Consider the following 18,006-nt stretch of genomic DNA (forward strand, 5'->3'; position numbering starts at 1 on the left):
ACTCGTGTTACAAAGGGTCTTGGAATGGTTTTCTGAATGTGTTTAGAAGCCCCAAAAGCGGATAAAGAGCTTGCCCCCATAGGTTAGCGTTATAGCTATTCCGTAGCACCGGCAGCCAGTGCAGATATCTGCCCTGGTTGAATTAATTTGTCCGTTTTTTAGCTTCCCACAACATGGCCCAACCCGGCCCTGAGGAAAACAATAACGGGGTTAAAAATCGCCGGAGTTCTCCTTTAAGAACAGTTGGAATGTATCAAGACTGATTACTTACTGATGTGCGAACGGTTGCCTTGCACACGTTTGATGATAATTTTGTACTTGCTTTTGCACAAACTAAATTTCAGAGAGAATTTAGAGCCTTTTCTACTCATGGTTGATTAATGAGGCCCCTGGTTTATTTCTATTTCTACTGAAAATGTTTTCCTTGCTTTCACTCTTTCCTGCCCTCTTAACTCTAAAATCGCACAGATGCATCAAAGTAGCAATGTTTAAAGACAAATCACAATGTATAAGGATTTCTTGTGGATTTAGGACCACAGAATCAACATATGAATCCGTTTGAACCTTATTACTTTAACATTATAAAAAAATAAAAAAAATCCCCCGCAATTTATGCTGCTATGAAAGAACTGCAAAAAATATCTACCTATCAGTAGCAGGATTAATCTGTATAGTAGAGAAAGTGTGTGTTCTGCAATGTGCAGGATAGCAGTCAAACACATAAAAAAAGTCATGTGAAGACTCCAAAGAGCTTTAATATTTTCCCAGTTTACATAAAATACATATAAAAAGTAGAGGGTTTTGAGTCAATCTAAAGCCATCTCCTTTGTCAGTCAGGCTCAGTGAGCGACGGGTTAAAACACTCACAGGACTAAGAGTATATGGTAAAAAGAAACAAAGGGACCAAAAACTAAAACACTACAGAAAAATCGCTTTTTCACATTTCCTGTTTGTACTCTTTCAAAGAAAATGTCCTAAACAACAGGCTACTATGCAGTCAGCTACTCCATAGCAAACAAAGTATAAAAATAAAAATCAAATGTTATGATGAGAATCTTGATGCAAGAGCTGGTGTGTGTGTGGTGCGCCTCAGAGCTGCAGGGCACAGAACTGCTGGTACACGGCCAGGATGTGTGGGTCCAGCTCGGCTGTGAACAACAGGTTCTCCAGGGTCCCTACGTAGGGCTGGATGGTCACGTGGTGCTGATGACGGGAGAGACCACAGATCAGTACTCGACCCGTATCAGCTGATTACAGTCATTAACCAACTGAATCCACGGTGAAAGTCTTTTATCCACTGGTTCTACATTTCTTGTTTCACTGGCACTAAAACTATTAAAATCGATTGGAAGTATGATTGTTATATATCGGCCGTTTGTGTAGGGACCCCCGTTTATAGGGCAACCAACATATCCAGTACTTCTGGTAGAAGCTTAATGCCAACAACAATGCTTAACATTTCTTTTTTTAAATGATGCCATCTACAGAAGATATATTGTCATATGAAAGCTGTGACTCCAAGCCTCATCATTTTGTGAGCTTACACACACACACACACACACACACACACACACACACACACACACACACACACACACACACACACACACACACACACACACACACACACACACACACACACACACACACACACACACACACACAATTTGTTTAACTATTTTTCTGTTCAATTGTTTCACTTGATTCAAGCCATTCGATGCCACATGTCTTTACGCCGTTTACTGTGGCTTTATTAAAACATATATTCAGCTTCACTTTGCACCACAGCATCACATTTTCTGCAAGAAAATGCATTTTCTAGTTTTTTTTATTCTTAATCACACACAGGAAAAACTATATAAACAAGCATAAATATTATGTCAGGGCAAGTTGACGCGTAAATTACTTACTTTAACGCGATTAATACAAAATGCCCAGAGAATGTCAACATTCGCATCAGAAATCTTTTTTGATTTTAGTTCCACTTACATTCAATTACATTTGGTATGAATGATTATCTGTCATTCCATTTGATAATCTCATTCAACCTCAATTGGAGTGGATTTAAAATATAATTTTAAAAGTGTGATTCATCACAAGTTAATTCACCAATACTATGCGATTAAACTTTTAATCTTTGCCCAGCCATATATTATCTAAGATATGAAGTGATTTAAGGCCAATGATCCATGGATGCCTTTGTGAATGTTGAATATATGATTATTCGTTCGTACTACCCTCTGATTATTAGACCATGAAAAAAAAAAAAGGTAGATATTCACATCCCCGGTCTAAATACATCGGGGTAGTTCCATTTTGTCGAGCTACATAGTGGTGGTGTGTTGGTGTTACCATGAGGAAGATCTGCTGCAGTCTCTCGGTGCACGTCTTGTACCAGGGCGTGTTGATGTCCACGCTGCCCGTCTCACAGCGGACCAGGTGCTCCGTCAGCATCATGATGAAGCGCTACACAACGACATGCACACAGGGAGCACACTGCACTTAAATCAGCGCACTTTGAGACCATATGCATCAATGTACTTTCTGAACAAAACTGAAATCCGCACGCTTTTAGAATACTTTTAAAACACCGGGGGTCTGACTGGGTTGGTGGGGGTAGGGCTGAGGGACGTCACGGTGAACGGGGGTGTTTGGGTGGGGCTAGCTACCTGGAATATGACGAGGAAGAGGTTCTTCTGTTCGCTCTGGGCCGACTCCACCTTCTCCTGAAGCCTCTCGATCTGCTCCTCCAGCTGCCCCTCCTCGTCCTCGCTGTTCTTCTCCATGTCCTCTTCATCCCCGCTGTCCCGCTGGTAAGACAGAAGCACGCACCATTAGAGCTCTGAGAGGGACGGACGACGCGTGGAGCGACATCGGCGCTTGTGTCGGTTACTCTAAATGCATCGACGCGCGTTATACAGTGTCGCACAAACGCGAGTACACCCGTCACACTGGAACCCTCTTCCACGCCACAGAGACAACCTCCGGGTGTGACGCTCAGCACGCTCAGAGGCAGATAACGACCCCAAACACACCTCCAAGACCACCCCTGCCTTGCTGAAGAAGCTGAGGGTAAAGGTGATGGACTGGCTGAACATGCCTCCAGACCTAAACCCTATTGAGCGTCCTGAAACGGAAGGTCTCCAACATCCACCATATTCTGAAGGGACAGTACAATACAAGCTGTACACTGACTACTTTACATTGCATCAAAGTGTCATTTCTTCAGTGTTGACCCATGAATAGATTTAATAAAATATTTACGAGCGTACTCACTTTTGTGAGATACTGTACATATATACACAATGCAAACCTCCTTAACTAATCTTTCATAAATTAACCAAAAAACAGCAAGAAAGACAAAGCAGGCCGTGCTTCGCCCTGATGTATACTGTACATTCTTTCAGAAGCTACGGCCGCTTTTAAATCCAGAAGAACAATGCGACCATGAATGTCACTGTAACTCAACCAGGATAACCACCAACATAATCCACCAACATGGCTGCCTTCCCAACCTTCTTGTTCTGCTGCTTGTCCAGCCGGGCTTTGACCTCCTCGAGCTCCTTCTGGATCTTCTGGACGTGTTTGTTCATCTTGCGGATGGTCGAGTGCAGGATCTCCCAGATGTAGAACCTGAAGGTAGAGCAACAACGTAGGGTAGGCCATTGAAGCAAATAACGTTTTAGAACTATCATCTTAAGAAGACCCAATTCTACGTGTTAGCACGTAGAGTTTGGTCCATGTTCTTGTTACGAGTGAACTGATGGGGTTTTGCTCCGGAACCACAGGGACTCTCCTACCCTGGAGAATAAAATATATCCCAGTGCTTCCCGACTACGGTATGGAAGCTGAAGAAGGAAAAGCCAACACCTGATTCCATCACACCCAGTTCATTGAAATAAAAGCACCAAACGATGAGGCTTATTCGTTTGGACTCCTTAGAGTCTGAGCTTTCTTATGGCGCTGAACATTTTTAAAGTGTGGGTGTGTAGGTGAATAATTGTGGAAGGAGATAGGTCCCAAAGTTTGTAGAGAATAATAAAGACAGAATAAAACCTAAGAAGAAAAATAGGGTGAGCGCTGCATGCAGCACTCACCTAATCATATTGACAAAGTACATAAAGAAAACATTAAAAAGGTAAAAACGTGCAAAGCTTTCAAAAAGCTTGTTTTTGCATTATATTTTATGCTACAACACCTTGTAGATATTTTCCATGTTAAAGTGTTAAATGGCGTGGCCTACCTGGTGAATTTGTGGGCCATGTCTGTTAAAGTGTTAAATGGCGTGGCCTACCTGGTGAATTCGTGGGCCATGTCTGTTAAAGTGTTAAATGGCGTGGCCTACCTGGTGAATTCGTGGGCCATGTCTGTTAAAGTGTTAAATGGCGTGGCCTACCTGGTGAATTCGTGGGCCATGTCTGTTAAAGGGTTAAATGGCGTGGCCTACCTGGTGAATTCGTGGGCCATGTCTGTTAAAGTGTTAAATGGCGTGGCCTACCTGGTGAATTCGTGGGCCATGTCTGTTAAAGTGTTAAATGGCGTGGCCTACCTGGTGAATTCGTGGGCCATGTCTGTTAAAGTGTTAAATGGCGTGGCCTACCTGGTGAATTCGTGGGCCATGTCTGTTAAAGTGTTAAATGGCGTGGCCTACCTGGTGAATTCGTGGGCCATGTCTGTTAAAGTGTTAAATGGCGTGGCCTACCTGGTGAATTCGTGGGCCATGTCTGTTAAAGTGTTAAATGGCGTGGCCTACCTGGTGAATTCGTGGGCCATGTTAAAGGGTTAAATGGCGTGGCCTACCTGGTGAATTCGTGGGCCATGTTAAAGTGTTAAATGGCGTGGCCTACCTGGTGAATTCGTGGGCCATGTTAAAGGGTTAAATGGCGTGGCCTACCTGGTGAATTCGTGGGCCATGTTAAAGGCTTAAATGGCGTGGCCTACCTGGTGAATTCGTGGGCCATGTCTGTTAAAGTGTTAAATGGCGTGGCCTACCTGGTGAATTCGTGGGCCATGTTAAAGGGTTAAATGGCGTGGCCTACCTGGTGAATTCGTGGGCCATGTTAAAGTGTTAAATGGCGTGGCCTACCTGGTGAATTCGTGGGCCATGTTAAAGGCTTAAATGGCGTGGCCTACCTGGTGAATTCGTGGGCCATGTTAAAGGGTTAAATGGCGTGGCCTACCTGGTGAATTCGTGGGCCATGTTAAAGGGTTAAATGGCGTGGCCTACCTGGTGAATTCGTGGGCCATGTTAAAGGGTTAAATGGCGTGGCCTACCTGGTGAATTCGTGGGCCATGTTAAAGGGTTAAATGGCGTGGCCTACCTGGTGAATTCGTGGGCCATGTCTTGGGAGAAGAGCCAGTTGGCGACTGCAGCACAGTCCACGATCTGGGTGCGGATCATCTTGTCTACCAGCACCGAGATCATCTGGAACAGAGCAGGAAGTGAAAAAGCACATTCACGTGGAGTGGGGAGGGGAGACGGAAGAAGAACAGGCGGTTCTTGCAGACAACATGGCAGGTGAAACACGACATGCACCGGGTCAGTACCTGGGGATGGTTCCGCCACACCTCATACACCACCCTGAGGATGTGTAACTTCCCCTCATCGCTATCAGTCAGCACCTTCAGAATCTCATGGAACCTGGAGGGCAGAACCACGACACGCGTTAGACCGCAGCCTGGTGGAACCAATATCCAACAGAGAACAGGCCCAACCTAAGAGCAGTTTTGACGCCGAAAGAAATAACGTAGTTACAATATATACATAGTAACATACTTAAATATAAAGGATTCACCAACTCTCTATGACCAGTGTAACCAACATAATAAATGTACAGAAGCCCTTTGTCGGATTCCGGTAAATCCTCCCGTGTTCATGTTCTCATTAAACATCGATTCAATGCTCGTCTAGAGAGTGGCTCTGAAAGTTTTCTGAAGAAGGCCGTTAGCATCCTACTTTAGTCTCTGAGTAGTTTGGTCACTCGACGGTCGACCTACTTGGCGAGGGCACTGAAGGAGTGGCTGAAGGACTTGGCGGCCAAGTGGAGCAGCGTCTGCAAAAACACCTCCGTTTTCAGAGGGTTGAAGCTCTCACCCTCGTCTAGACGAACCACCACGGCAGAGAGAGAGGGAGAAGAAAACACAGAAATCAGTACACAGAAGGACAAACGGACCATTGACCATTAGATGCTGTTTCAGCAATCACTGTTTGGCTTTGTGGATGGGGTTCCGGAAAAAGATAGGACCACAAACCTCAAGAACACATGATATTCTCTTAGAATAAATGCACATTTGCATGGGTGTTTTTCTGCATTGGGCGTGGGTTTAAAAAGAGAGGAAGTGACACGTAGCCTAGGTCAACATGAGTTCCCCATCGGTGAAAGGGTTTGCAGGGATCTGATATAACTGGCTCACCGTCGTCCTCCTCCTGGTTGGGTTTGGGCATGTCCTTCAGGATCGCCAGGATCTCCTCGTTGGACGCCCGGTTCTTGATGGCGTTGCCCACGGTGACGGAGGTTTGGTATCCCGGTAACGAAGCTACGCCAGACAGACAGAGACAGATTGAGAGACATAGACAGAGTCTGGGCGTTGGATTTGATATCTTAAGACACACACCAAGCTCACACTTTTTTCTGCATTCATTTCAATGTATAGTTGGGCTTTAAGCGCTAGTTTGCTATTCAAGGGGTGCGTTCAGCTTACCGCCAGACTCCTCTCCGTATTTGTAGAAGAAGGATGGCTCGGCCGGGATTAGGGGCGTGAAACCCGCGGGGACGATGTCCACTATCCTCTGGTGGTAGGACAGCCTGCACGACACAAAGCAATATGAGGACCTCACGGAACACCGCCTTGCGCTTTATTAGTCACTGGCAGCCGCTGGAAGGCTACGGGGTTTTGTCTCTCAGCTGAAAGCTTACGGGTTCAATGCACCAGATCCCCTGAATACCTGCTGTCCTACTAGAGAACGACGTACATGTCTGTCCCCATAGCTGCTCCTTAATGACCTCTATCTGAATTAGCTTTGGTGTAATTCCAGCGACAATTGAACCCAGGGTCTTTGTCGGCATGAAAACATAAAATAAGCCTAGGGTCCCTTCACATAAAACAATGAATCAACGACTTAGTGTATAGGAAGTTTATTTAAAAAGTCGGTTTTACAAGTCTTACCAGTAGGTCCATGTTTACAGGAAGTAGATTACCGAATGCACCGGAGTTTAGTTCAAGGGTTGGAATTTATAATTCCATGGATATGCTTGTTAAACTCCAATAATTGTTCTTCTACAACCTGTTTAATCCATTTAATCTAAGCTCTCGACAGCGTTACAATCCAGCTTCGCCAAAACGGCTGGAAACACCACATCACTGCTCGACCACGTAAATGGCTACCGTCAATAATATAATAGAGGCGCCAACTCATTTAACTCAACAATCTCCCCTCTTGATACTTGGCTGTTTGTGACAATATCTAGCGAGAGTTGACACGGAAATTAATGGAGCTGCATGTGCAAGTTACAGGCAAAATATCCTTTAAGCTACATTTGTTGCCGCCTGTTATGTGCGCTCCAACGTTAATGGCGTCCGTAAATAATATTATTTACGGACGCCATTAACTTGGGAGCGCACAGTAATAGGTTGTTTCCAGCCGTTGTGGCATAGCTGGATTGTTATGCTGTCGAGAGCATAACAATCGGTTGCATGTAATAAACAAGTTGTGCAAGAACAATTATTGGAGTTTAACATGGGACTTTTCCATGGAATTATAAATTCCACAACTTTCCTCCTTGAACTGAACTCCGAAGCATTCGCTATTCGACTTGTATGGACTTCCTGTAAACACGGAGCTACTGGTAAGACACAGACCCCAATGCAATGTAAGCCACTTGGGCTGTAAGCGTGGCACCGGGCAAGCCCTACACTGGTTGATCAACGAGAACAAGGGTCCTGAATTCGAAAAGACCCTCGGCTCCATTTTCGTCTGAATTACACTTCAAGTAGCATTTGGTAAAAAGGGTCTGCTACATGACTAAATAGTCAGATCAGTTATACCAGAACAATTTGAATGAAAAGGCAATAAAAAGTCTCCTAATGCTTCCTTACCTCATGCTCTTCTCAAGAACTTCCTTGACAAACTTTGGTTTGGGTTTCTCCGCATCCAGCGTCAAACAGTCTGCCCTAAAGAGGGGAACGGGTGAGCAGATTCAAGAGCAACTCATTTATCCCTAGAGCCCTTATACACACACACTACATGATTATCAACGCCTGTAGAGTTCTAAACATTATAACTCTGGTATTCATTAAACGTATTGATTACCAGTCGTCCCAGCTCCATCGGAATTGGAAGTTACTCAAATGGTGCGAAAACCAGTTGATCAGTCTGAAAAACAAATTCATTGATATGAGCAAAGGTCGCACAGCCTCCTCCATGCGAAAAAAAGCCAATTTGAAATCCTTTAACCTCATGTTTAAAGCCAGGCCTCACCTATCTATGCAGGTGGTGTTCATGGTGTCCAGTCTCATGTACAGCATCTCAGTGGCTTGGGCCAGCTGGAAGGAAACTGTCAAGGTCAAACGTCAGAGAAGACACCCAGAAGTACCCATAGGGGACCTTACATTTATATTAACATCAGACATAACAGGACTGAATGGCTATTTATCTAGCAACTCGGTAGGTTACGCTGAAGCTTAACTGATCAGCTTGCCTACAAAAGCTATATACTCCACAAGTCATCAATTGGGATTACTTTACTTTGCCATTTATAAATGATTGTATTAACATTATATTTGAGTAATGCTAACTTTTCCTTTGTCGTTCCCTAGTTGTCCACCATTTCTATAGTAAACTGAATAAGATTCCCAAGTTTCCCGTCTGGGATGAATGAATTCCCATCCGCCGTTATCTAGCCCTCTCCCCGTGCGAACCCTTCCCCGTCAGAATGGAGCGAGGATACGACTTGAGGCAGAGATCCAGGTTGCAGCTTGCAGAGCTCAATGAGCAGCGTGGTGTACATGACGTCCAGGTGGGGGGCGCAGGGAAGCTGGAACAGCTCTCCAAAGATCACCTGAGGGAGGGGTGGGGGGTGGTGACTTATCAAATGTAAAGCAGACACAACTAGTATATTCTTATTCATTCTTCCTGTAATTCCGCCCAAAGTTTTGTGCGATGGATAATTCAATCTGTATCTTAAGGCCGCAGTATCCCTTAGGTCACGGTCGTGATGGAGACCAGCGTACCTCCACGATGTGGTAGTTCAGAGGGATCTTGTTCTTCCCAGGGTAGCTGAGTAACTGAGCCGCACTGAGGGGAGAAAGAAGGCAACGTTTATGAAGTTACATCGACCAATCACAACTCAGAAAAGTATTTGAGTTAATATTCAACATCCACTATATTTTATTTATGTTTGGTTAGGACAGAGCCGAACCTGTTTGTCATTAAATATAATATCCAATGTCAATATACCCCCAAAAACCCACAATCAATTCTTTGCAACAATTACTAATGTGAGGAGCTACATCTGGCATGTAATCATACTTCAAAACCCCAAAAGTATACAGTCTTATCACTGAACTGAGCATGCTACAAAAGGTATTTCTGTGAGCATATACACAGCTCTGAGTCAGGGAGTCCCACCATGACTTCCTCTCCCTCCAGTGAGACTTGATGATGTTGTGCAGGTTCTCCTCGATCACAAAGCGCTCCACGGAGTGGCTCCCGGGCATCACTGGACCCTGGGCACCAAGACGGGTTCAGGGAGTGAGTCAAAGGTAAAACACTTTCATTGAGGACATTTGATTCAGAAAGCTAGCGTAACTATTGAACAGTACATGTGATCTTGTGGTGTACTTACTACCTATGCTTAAATGGTGAGTGTAGAATTGATTGCTGTCTAGCATCAGTTCATTTTCTCAACCCACAGTGCTCTCACTCCACTGCCCTGTTCACTAACAGACCACAGAGGCAGTATCGAGGCATTTCTGATTAATACACTCACACAACCAACTCTGCGACCCATCGATGGGATTTTCTTTTTAAAAATACGTCCCCTTATCTCATGATTAACTTCCTACTCGACTCTAAATAAGTACTGTTTGAAGGAGGTCAGTGGGGTTTCAGATCCACTCTTAGACTCCGTTACAGCAGAGCTTCAATGTTAAGCGGTTCACACCAGACGAGCCACAGAGCAACGTGCCAGACAGAGTTTCACCTCCAGTCCTACAAGTCTGTATCCTCCATTATAGCACACAATTATTATATCACAAGGTGCGGAGTGTTGAGTATTACATTCATATTTCATTTCTAAAACAATATAGCCTATTAATCACATATACAAACTAATTGGTCTGCTAATGTCCCTCGCCCATCGAAAATAATGGATAACGTCTTTATGAAAGTAGCACCATGGATTTGACCAATGTGCAGGTCTGTAACCAAACAATTGACCAAAAGCCCTAAAGCCTAAAAATAAAAGCAATTAATCTGATCCAAGCCGATGCATAAAGTACAATATCAACATGATGAGACACAAACAGGTGAATATCGTGAGTACCTATTGTTTAACGTTGACCCCTATATCAAACCATTGCACCATACTGCCACCAGAGGGAGATAAAGACCCGTCCTAATTTAAGGCAATTTACAGATTTCCTGTGAAACCCTCCATTAGCTAAAGCAATTTTTTTAAATGAGTAGACCATCACTTGCTAGTGGTTTCGTGGAATCAAACACAACTTTGATGACAAGAATAACAAAGGGAAGACATAATTTGTTGTAACTAGAAGAAAAGTTTGCTGGTGATGGTATTTGGCCTCTTTGAGGAGATGTGATCACAGTGAGGTGGTTTGATATGTGATGTATATTATACATAGTTTGTGTATATGAGAGGATGTGAAAGGCCGTAATTTGAGGGCCTTCCCACGTGCACAGCGAGGACACTATAAGCAAACACGCAACATTGAGCCGAGGGGGGCTATTGTCTCCTACCTCTGGGGCATCCGTGTAGTCAAACATGCGGAAGATGACCCGGGGCATGGGGTACTGGGTGTCGGGCAGGTGCCCCGGCGGGGTAAAGGGGGGCAGGTTGTGCTGCAGCGCCTCACACAGGACGCTGTCGAAGGCGATGTAGGGCCGCAGGATGTGGCGTTCCTGCCAGCGATCCTTCTTCAGCTTCTGGATCTGGGCCCACAGACAGTCCAGGTACTGGAAGAGCCAGGGTCAAATCAGACTTCAGTCGTACAGCGAACCAAACGGTTCGTCATCAAACCACTAGGGGGCACTGCACTGCATGGCAGCCAGCTGCTCCTGGCACGACGGGATCACAACATGCAGAGTTCATAATCCGAGTTTTAATAAACATTAAATTCCCCATGGGATTAATAAAGTATGGAAATGTATCCTCTTCTACACCTGAATATCAACTGAATTGTCGTCTTAACTAGGGTAACACATCAGGACATTTACTTAAAATGACAGTAAAAACCTTTATCACAGAAGGTACGATTTCAACAAAAGAGAGGACGACACTTGATCGGCTGTGGACATGGGACAGATCAGCATGGACGTGGGACAGATCAACATGGACGTGGGACAGATCAGCATGGACGTGGGACAGATCAACATGGACGTGGGACAGATCAACATGGACATGGGACAGATCAGCATGGACGTGGGACAGGTCAACATGGACGTGGGACAGGTCAACATGGACGTGGGACAGATCAACATGGACGTGGGACAGGTCAACATGGACGTGGGACAGGTGGAGGAGCCGTGTGTTCCCTCACCTCCTCCTGGGGGTGGGGCTTCTCTGCCGTCCACACCTGGAGCATGGGCAGGTGGGTCTTTGACCGCCTCCTGCAGAGGAAACAACCATGAGGCCGTGGCCAGGCTCCAACACCCTCCCTCAAATCACTTCTTACAGACACACTTTGAAACAAAGCCTTTCATGTGAGGTCGTCTTTACATTCTAATTTCAAGTTGGTCGTTTTAAAAACACTCGAAGGACCGTACTTGAGGTATCCTTCGATCTGGCTGAGGAGGCGGTCCATCTCGACGTCCTTCTTCTCGTAGAGCTCCTTCCCCACCCAGGGCAGACAGGAAAGAACAACGTGCACGAACCAATCCGACCGCACCTGAGAACACAAAAGGGTCCCACAGAACAACCTTTATACTGCAGGAGGGGAGGAGCCTAAAGCACTAACGTCTATGTCGGACACCTTTAAGTTCTTACGTTTTGAACAGCCAGAGATGGGTTTTAGGCCAACAGAAATGCAAACATCAGGATTGAACCCAGAACATTTTGGCTTTGAGTCAAACCCCCTCACGACTAGACTATCCTGCCAAAATAAAGTTTAACTCTGGAAGAGTCACATTCTTTCAACATGAAAGAATGTGAAAGAAAGTCTCAAATGGCTTTGGATGGCCGCTTCCTAAACACAGCACCCATCACTCTGTCCTCGGTACGTATGCGCCCCTGCTCTACCTGAGGGACGTCGTCCTCCTGCGTCACGCTGATGAAGTTCTCAAACATGGCCACCATGGAGGGAGCCGCGATCACATGACAGTTCACCAGGTCGGACAGAAAACGCACCTGAGAATAGACGTTAACATTTTAACAGACAATTGGATTCAACGCTACAATCAAAGGATAATATCAAGTAGCTACAAAATATGAATACAAACAATTACACAGACATTAGTTCATATGTATTCAACTCGTCCATCCAAGATGTTTTACATTAAGTAGCAGAAAGGGGTTAGGGCATTCAGCAGAATAATGCCTACAGGTAGGTGTTTGCTGAAATACTTTGTGCCGACATGTTCGATACATGTCGGCACAATGTACTTCGTGTACTTCGATACTTTCGGGAGTAACCAGTGATGCTCCCCGTGACACACACAACTGACCAGGTAAAGTGCTTCATTGTAGAAATTGTTTTTCAACGTTTCCTTGAGTTGTCTGATCATGGCTTCCACAAACTCGCCGCCAAAGTTGTAGTTCCTCGCGTTGAGGAGGCCCACTAGCGTAGTATACACAGACAGCTTCTCTGGTAGGGTTCGAGCACTGGAACACAAATATATAGGATCAGTCCAATATAAGGACTACGACTTTGAAGGAAAGGGAACACGGAATTGACAAAACAATTTTTTTTATGAATGAACTACAAGTTAAACTACGGAAAGAATATGAATGAGATGCATTCAAAGCACTCATAAAAAGCCATTTCACGAACGTACACAGCACACAAGATGCGCAGGATCTTGTTCTTGTAGTTGGGGAGGTCCGCCTCCAGGACGCCCGCCAGCCCCTCCAGGTTGCTCTCCAGGGAGGAGGTGCTCTGTGGGAGGGGGGGACCCGCACATCAGACACGGCAACCTTCAGTGCGTTTACATGGGACAGCGAGATCGGATTCATACCAGTTTTGCTACTCGAACGCACCGTGTCACTTATCCGAACGTGCATGGCCTTAAAGAGAATCGAATAATCCGTCATCTGTCAATAAATCTTTTTGGAACGAACTGCCGCCTTCAATCCTTCCGTCACCATCTTAAATTCTAGGCTCAAAACACACCTCTTCTCCCTGGCCTTTCGTCCCCTTTTGTGATCTGTTGTTAGTTTTATGTTTTCATGTACTGTCTATGTATGTGGTATGTGTTCTTTTACATGCCTTTTTTGCACCATGTACGGCACTTTGGCCAGTGAAAACTGTTTTTAAATGTGCCTTATAAATAAGTGTTACTTACTTACTTACTTACTATACCATATATCTATTTGAAAGGAGGCAATGGCTCTTTCATAGAAGGCTTATTTTAATTAATAGAAACATTGAACGAATATTAACCGCATCTATCGGATTGAATCATATCTGATCAAAACGCACCGGATCTTAGGAACATCTAATCGTTCCATGTTAAAATACAACATCCCTGTATCGTATGTAGCACATGTATCTAGATACGTATCTGATCGTCCTATAAAAGGACGAACACACCTGTAAAATACATGTTTCTAGTTAGTCATGTGCTGTAAAACATGTCACCAGCAGTCTTGTTCTGTATTGGAAATTTTGCCTCTAGCATGCGTGTCAAAGCAGGGCCAGCAATGAGGATAATGGGCAAAAGATGCATCACAGCAGGCAAAACATATTGTAAATCACTGTTTTTAACGGGATCACTGTGTGACCCAGTGACCCAGCATTACTGTAGAGAGCGTTGGGTCACATATCGGGAAATACCTTCTCTCCCACACGACATATCAACGACTCCAGGCGGTCTTCAATCTCAGTGGGCTCCGATGTTCTCCTCCTCTTGTGGGCCTGGCCTCCTACATGAAGGGGCGAGGAGATTGATAATGAGGCGGAACCAAATCAAACTTAGAACGGTGACATTATCAGGAGTATCCGTTTAAAAGAGCAATAACTTGACGTGAAATGTACTCTCCCATGTGAGAACGAGTGGCCAGCTGCAAGCAGCAACAATAGACCAATTCACATTACTAGACATTACACATTTTAGTCACAATTCCCACCATGGAGTCCCCTATACCTGAAAATACAAACCATAAAGTTGTTTGTATTTAATGGCGCTAACTCAGCAATATTGCACCTCTATGGACAGCTTGGGTAATCCTCTTTGTACCGGCATGCCTTTGGTTGACAGTACAAAAAGATACTTCAACATTCGGTCAACGAATCAAAGGCCTTCAATGTTCAAAGTTTTCTGAAGTGATTGAACACTTCACAGAATTGTTGACAAAAAGTTCATGCACGACAAACATGATTTTTTTTGTGTAACAAAAGACATCCAAACATAAGGAGAATGACCGTAGAGGGTGCAATATTGTTCATAGCCACCATTTGTTGGCCATACATTGAACAATGTATGGACAAAAATTGGCATATACATTGAACAATAAAAATATAACCAAAATTTAGGATGTCCCGATCCGAACCGCGGCATCGGGCAGATAATGACACAGTACGCTGGATCGGATATTGGAGAGGAGAAAAATATATGATCTGATGCCCGCAGCCAGTCATCGATAAAAACGAGAGGCCAATTAGTGGCATTCGCATGAGAGCCATTGCATTAAGCTACCTGTTTAACACTTGGCTTAATTAAATGTAAGTGGCAAACATTTCAACCCTGAAGAAGAAAAAAGTGCAACAGCCGAAATAAAAAATTTGCTTTCTATATTTTCAATTGGTCTTCTGTTGAGGCTAGAGCGTGTTGACGTCACGTGCGCTAGCTTGGGCTAGAGTGGATCACAGCTTTTGTGATCGGCAAAACTCAGAAAAAACTAAACCATTACGGACGTTTCGGAGCCTAACAATGTCAATATTTAACCCAGAAACACAATGCTAAACTTAAATGGTCACGGTATTTTCTCCGTCAATCGGCATAATACGTCATCCGGATCGTTAATCTGATTGGTTGAAGGACTATCCAATTGCGTGCGGACTACGGAGTCATTTGAACTACATTTTAACTTTCTCTGTTTTGGGACCTCAGTGGTGGAACGAGCTCCCTGCCGATGTCAGGACCGCAGAATCGCTCACCAGTCTCCGCAAAACTCATACATTTTTTTAAAAACATTGCCACTGAGGCACCATGGTCACGAATCTTATGCAGTGTGGGCAACGAGTCAACTGTCCAGCCGGGATTTGGGGTTTCTGGAGGTTTATTTTCCCGTGTAACGGACTGATATCGGTGTCCTGTTACATGTATGTTTCCCCTGTGCTCATAAATGTAATAGAACATTCGTTTTTTTAATGGTTCACTGATGCCATCTGATCTACCATCCATTACCGTTATACACTGGATCAAGCAAGGTGCTTCGCACTCGTCTTCTCTGTGGTACTTCTCTAGCTACAAGTTAGCCATTGAAAACATTGTTTTACCCTACTTCATCACAGACAGTCACACCATAAGAGTGAACTGGAAAGTGGCGTCTGCATGGTTTGTTGGAAAGGAGTTTAACTATCTGTCGACCCTGGCACAGCGCTGGGGGTAGAGGGCAGAACAATCGGTAACGGAAATAAGCCAAAGCTGCTGTATCAGTCAGATGTAAAGTGGCATCGGGACATCCCTGTCCAAAATGGTGCAAGAATCGTTCGAGCACATAAAATGTATAAAATAAGAAAACTGCTTTAAGTAATACTATATAGAAACGAGGTGGGAAAGCTATATCAACTAACGATTATTTTAATGATAGATTAATCGATGAATCTGATAAAAAAAAGAAACATTTGTAATTGCCGCATTTTTATTAAAAAAATGAACATTACTTTAAATTCACAGTGCAGACTGAAGTGTAAAAACACCAGGTTATTGCTCCAACGTCCCGGAACTATTAAAACTAATATTAAATGAAAAGAAATAAAAAAACATAACTGGGATGATATACATTTATATAAATAGATATATACACAGTATATAGGGGAGGTCCATGGTTAACCGATAAGATCTTTAACTGGTAAATACTAACGGTTAAAAATAAATGAAATCATCTTAGTTTCTCTCTGACAGGCGATCGTTAATTTTTATTGATATTGATGCCATATTCGAGACTCCTTTACCTATTATTTTGTTGAAATATAACTATTATTGCTTTAATTGCTGATAAGATGATCATAGCTCAAGATAGGACGTTAAACAGGTGATAATTCCATCTTTACTATCTTTTATATTGCTGGGAAAACAAGTTTTCACCAAAATCTCAATTTTCTTTTGTGCATTTGAACACATCAATCATATTACTGAGCCGACCTGAACACATCACATTTGACACTATTTGCTACTTTTTTTTAAGCTAACTAGCTCTATATCCTGCCGATTTTAACATGGATTTAAAAACTGGATCACTATTTTTAACTGACGGGACTTTCTACACCGTCCGGTTGTATTATCACTACCGCTGCATTGAATGACTGTAGATGCACGCGGTGCCGACTCCGAGCCCGTCTGCAGCAGCAGCTGTCAAGAGTTTTTGGTTGGACTAGACGGATACTGAGTTGAAGGAGTTTTTTTTTTAACCCAAAGACAGTGAAGGTACAACACTTTTATGTAGGCCTACAGTCTGATGTTAAGATATGACCAAAATACAAGCTGTGGTCGCTCAGACTAAAGCTCGCTGTGGGTGTACATGAACCATGAAACTGTCGGCGGCTGGCTGTAAACAGTGCCGCGCCTACGAGTGACGTATTAATCGCGCGACTCAACGAATCGATGACCAAATTCGTAGCCAACGCTTATAGTAATCGATTTTTATCGATTCGTTGTTGCAGCCCTAATATCAACATTAAATACATTCAGATAAGACTAAGAAAGAATGTCTTCTTAGCCGCTTGTCTCCACTTCAAATGTATATTCGTTGCTTTCAGTGATCAAAATAAGGCCGATGGATATATAAATTCCACTTGCCTATGACATTAACTTTTAATTAAAACGGTACCACTCGCATCATTGTTTGAGTCACACCCCCATGGTTATCCACACGGCTTTGCCACAGGCTAGCGGCTAGGCTAAGTCACTGGAGATAAGGCTAAATGCTGTCAGTCAAGTTCAGTCAATAACAGGAAGCATGCAATAGACCCAACACGTGCGCATTATATGGGACGATTTGAAATTTCCACGGCTTCTTCCAATATTTGGATTTGCTAAATATAGCACACATGCTACGCTGCTACCATTCAATGCTTAGCGTTTGCACGCTAGCTAGCCACCGCTGTTTAGCCCAGCATCAAATCAAATGGTGTACTAACATCTACTTACCATCACTCTCGTCACTGTGTCGTCTCCTTGACATTTTCCTAATGCCGTTATGCTAACAGATTTTGAGCGACTGGTGCAAAAGGGAATAATTTGCAAAATGCGTAACCAACTTTTAAGGCTTCTAGATGTTTCAGTCGCCGTTGCAGAAAATAATAGCGGTCGAATTCAAGTGATGCACATCCGGTGTAGCGGGGGGTCAGGCGGCTGTAGCTGCCGGTCCGCCGTATTTTGTCTTCCGA

General features: G+C 44.0%; 1 protein-coding gene across 1 annotated transcript; it reads right to left on the reverse strand.

The window, feature by feature from the left end:
- Positions 1-730: 730 nt before the first annotated feature.
- Positions 731-17,909, reverse strand: LOC132466606 (nuclear cap-binding protein subunit 1). The gene is made up of 23 exons (XM_060063869.1): positions 17,768-17,909; positions 14,230-14,318; positions 13,232-13,332; positions 12,902-13,058; positions 12,477-12,584; positions 12,005-12,126; positions 11,779-11,848; positions 10,979-11,194; positions 9,629-9,726; positions 9,232-9,295; positions 8,949-9,059; positions 8,480-8,544; positions 8,312-8,374; positions 8,098-8,172; positions 6,703-6,806; positions 6,415-6,537; positions 5,998-6,100; positions 5,548-5,641; positions 5,322-5,425; positions 3,516-3,633; positions 2,670-2,810; positions 2,353-2,466; positions 731-1,203 (listed from the first exon to the last, which is right to left on the reverse strand). The coding sequence occupies exons 1-23, from the start codon at positions 17,799-17,801 to the stop codon at positions 1,090-1,092; spliced, it is 2,388 nt and encodes a 795-aa protein (XP_059919852.1). The 5' UTR covers positions 17,802-17,909; the 3' UTR covers positions 731-1,089.
- Positions 17,910-18,006: the final 97 nt, after the last annotated feature.

This window comes from Gadus macrocephalus, chromosome 10, assembly GCF_031168955.1.
Source record: "Gadus macrocephalus chromosome 10, ASM3116895v1".
Classification (NCBI taxonomy): Eukaryota; Metazoa; Chordata; class Actinopteri; order Gadiformes; family Gadidae; genus Gadus; species Gadus macrocephalus.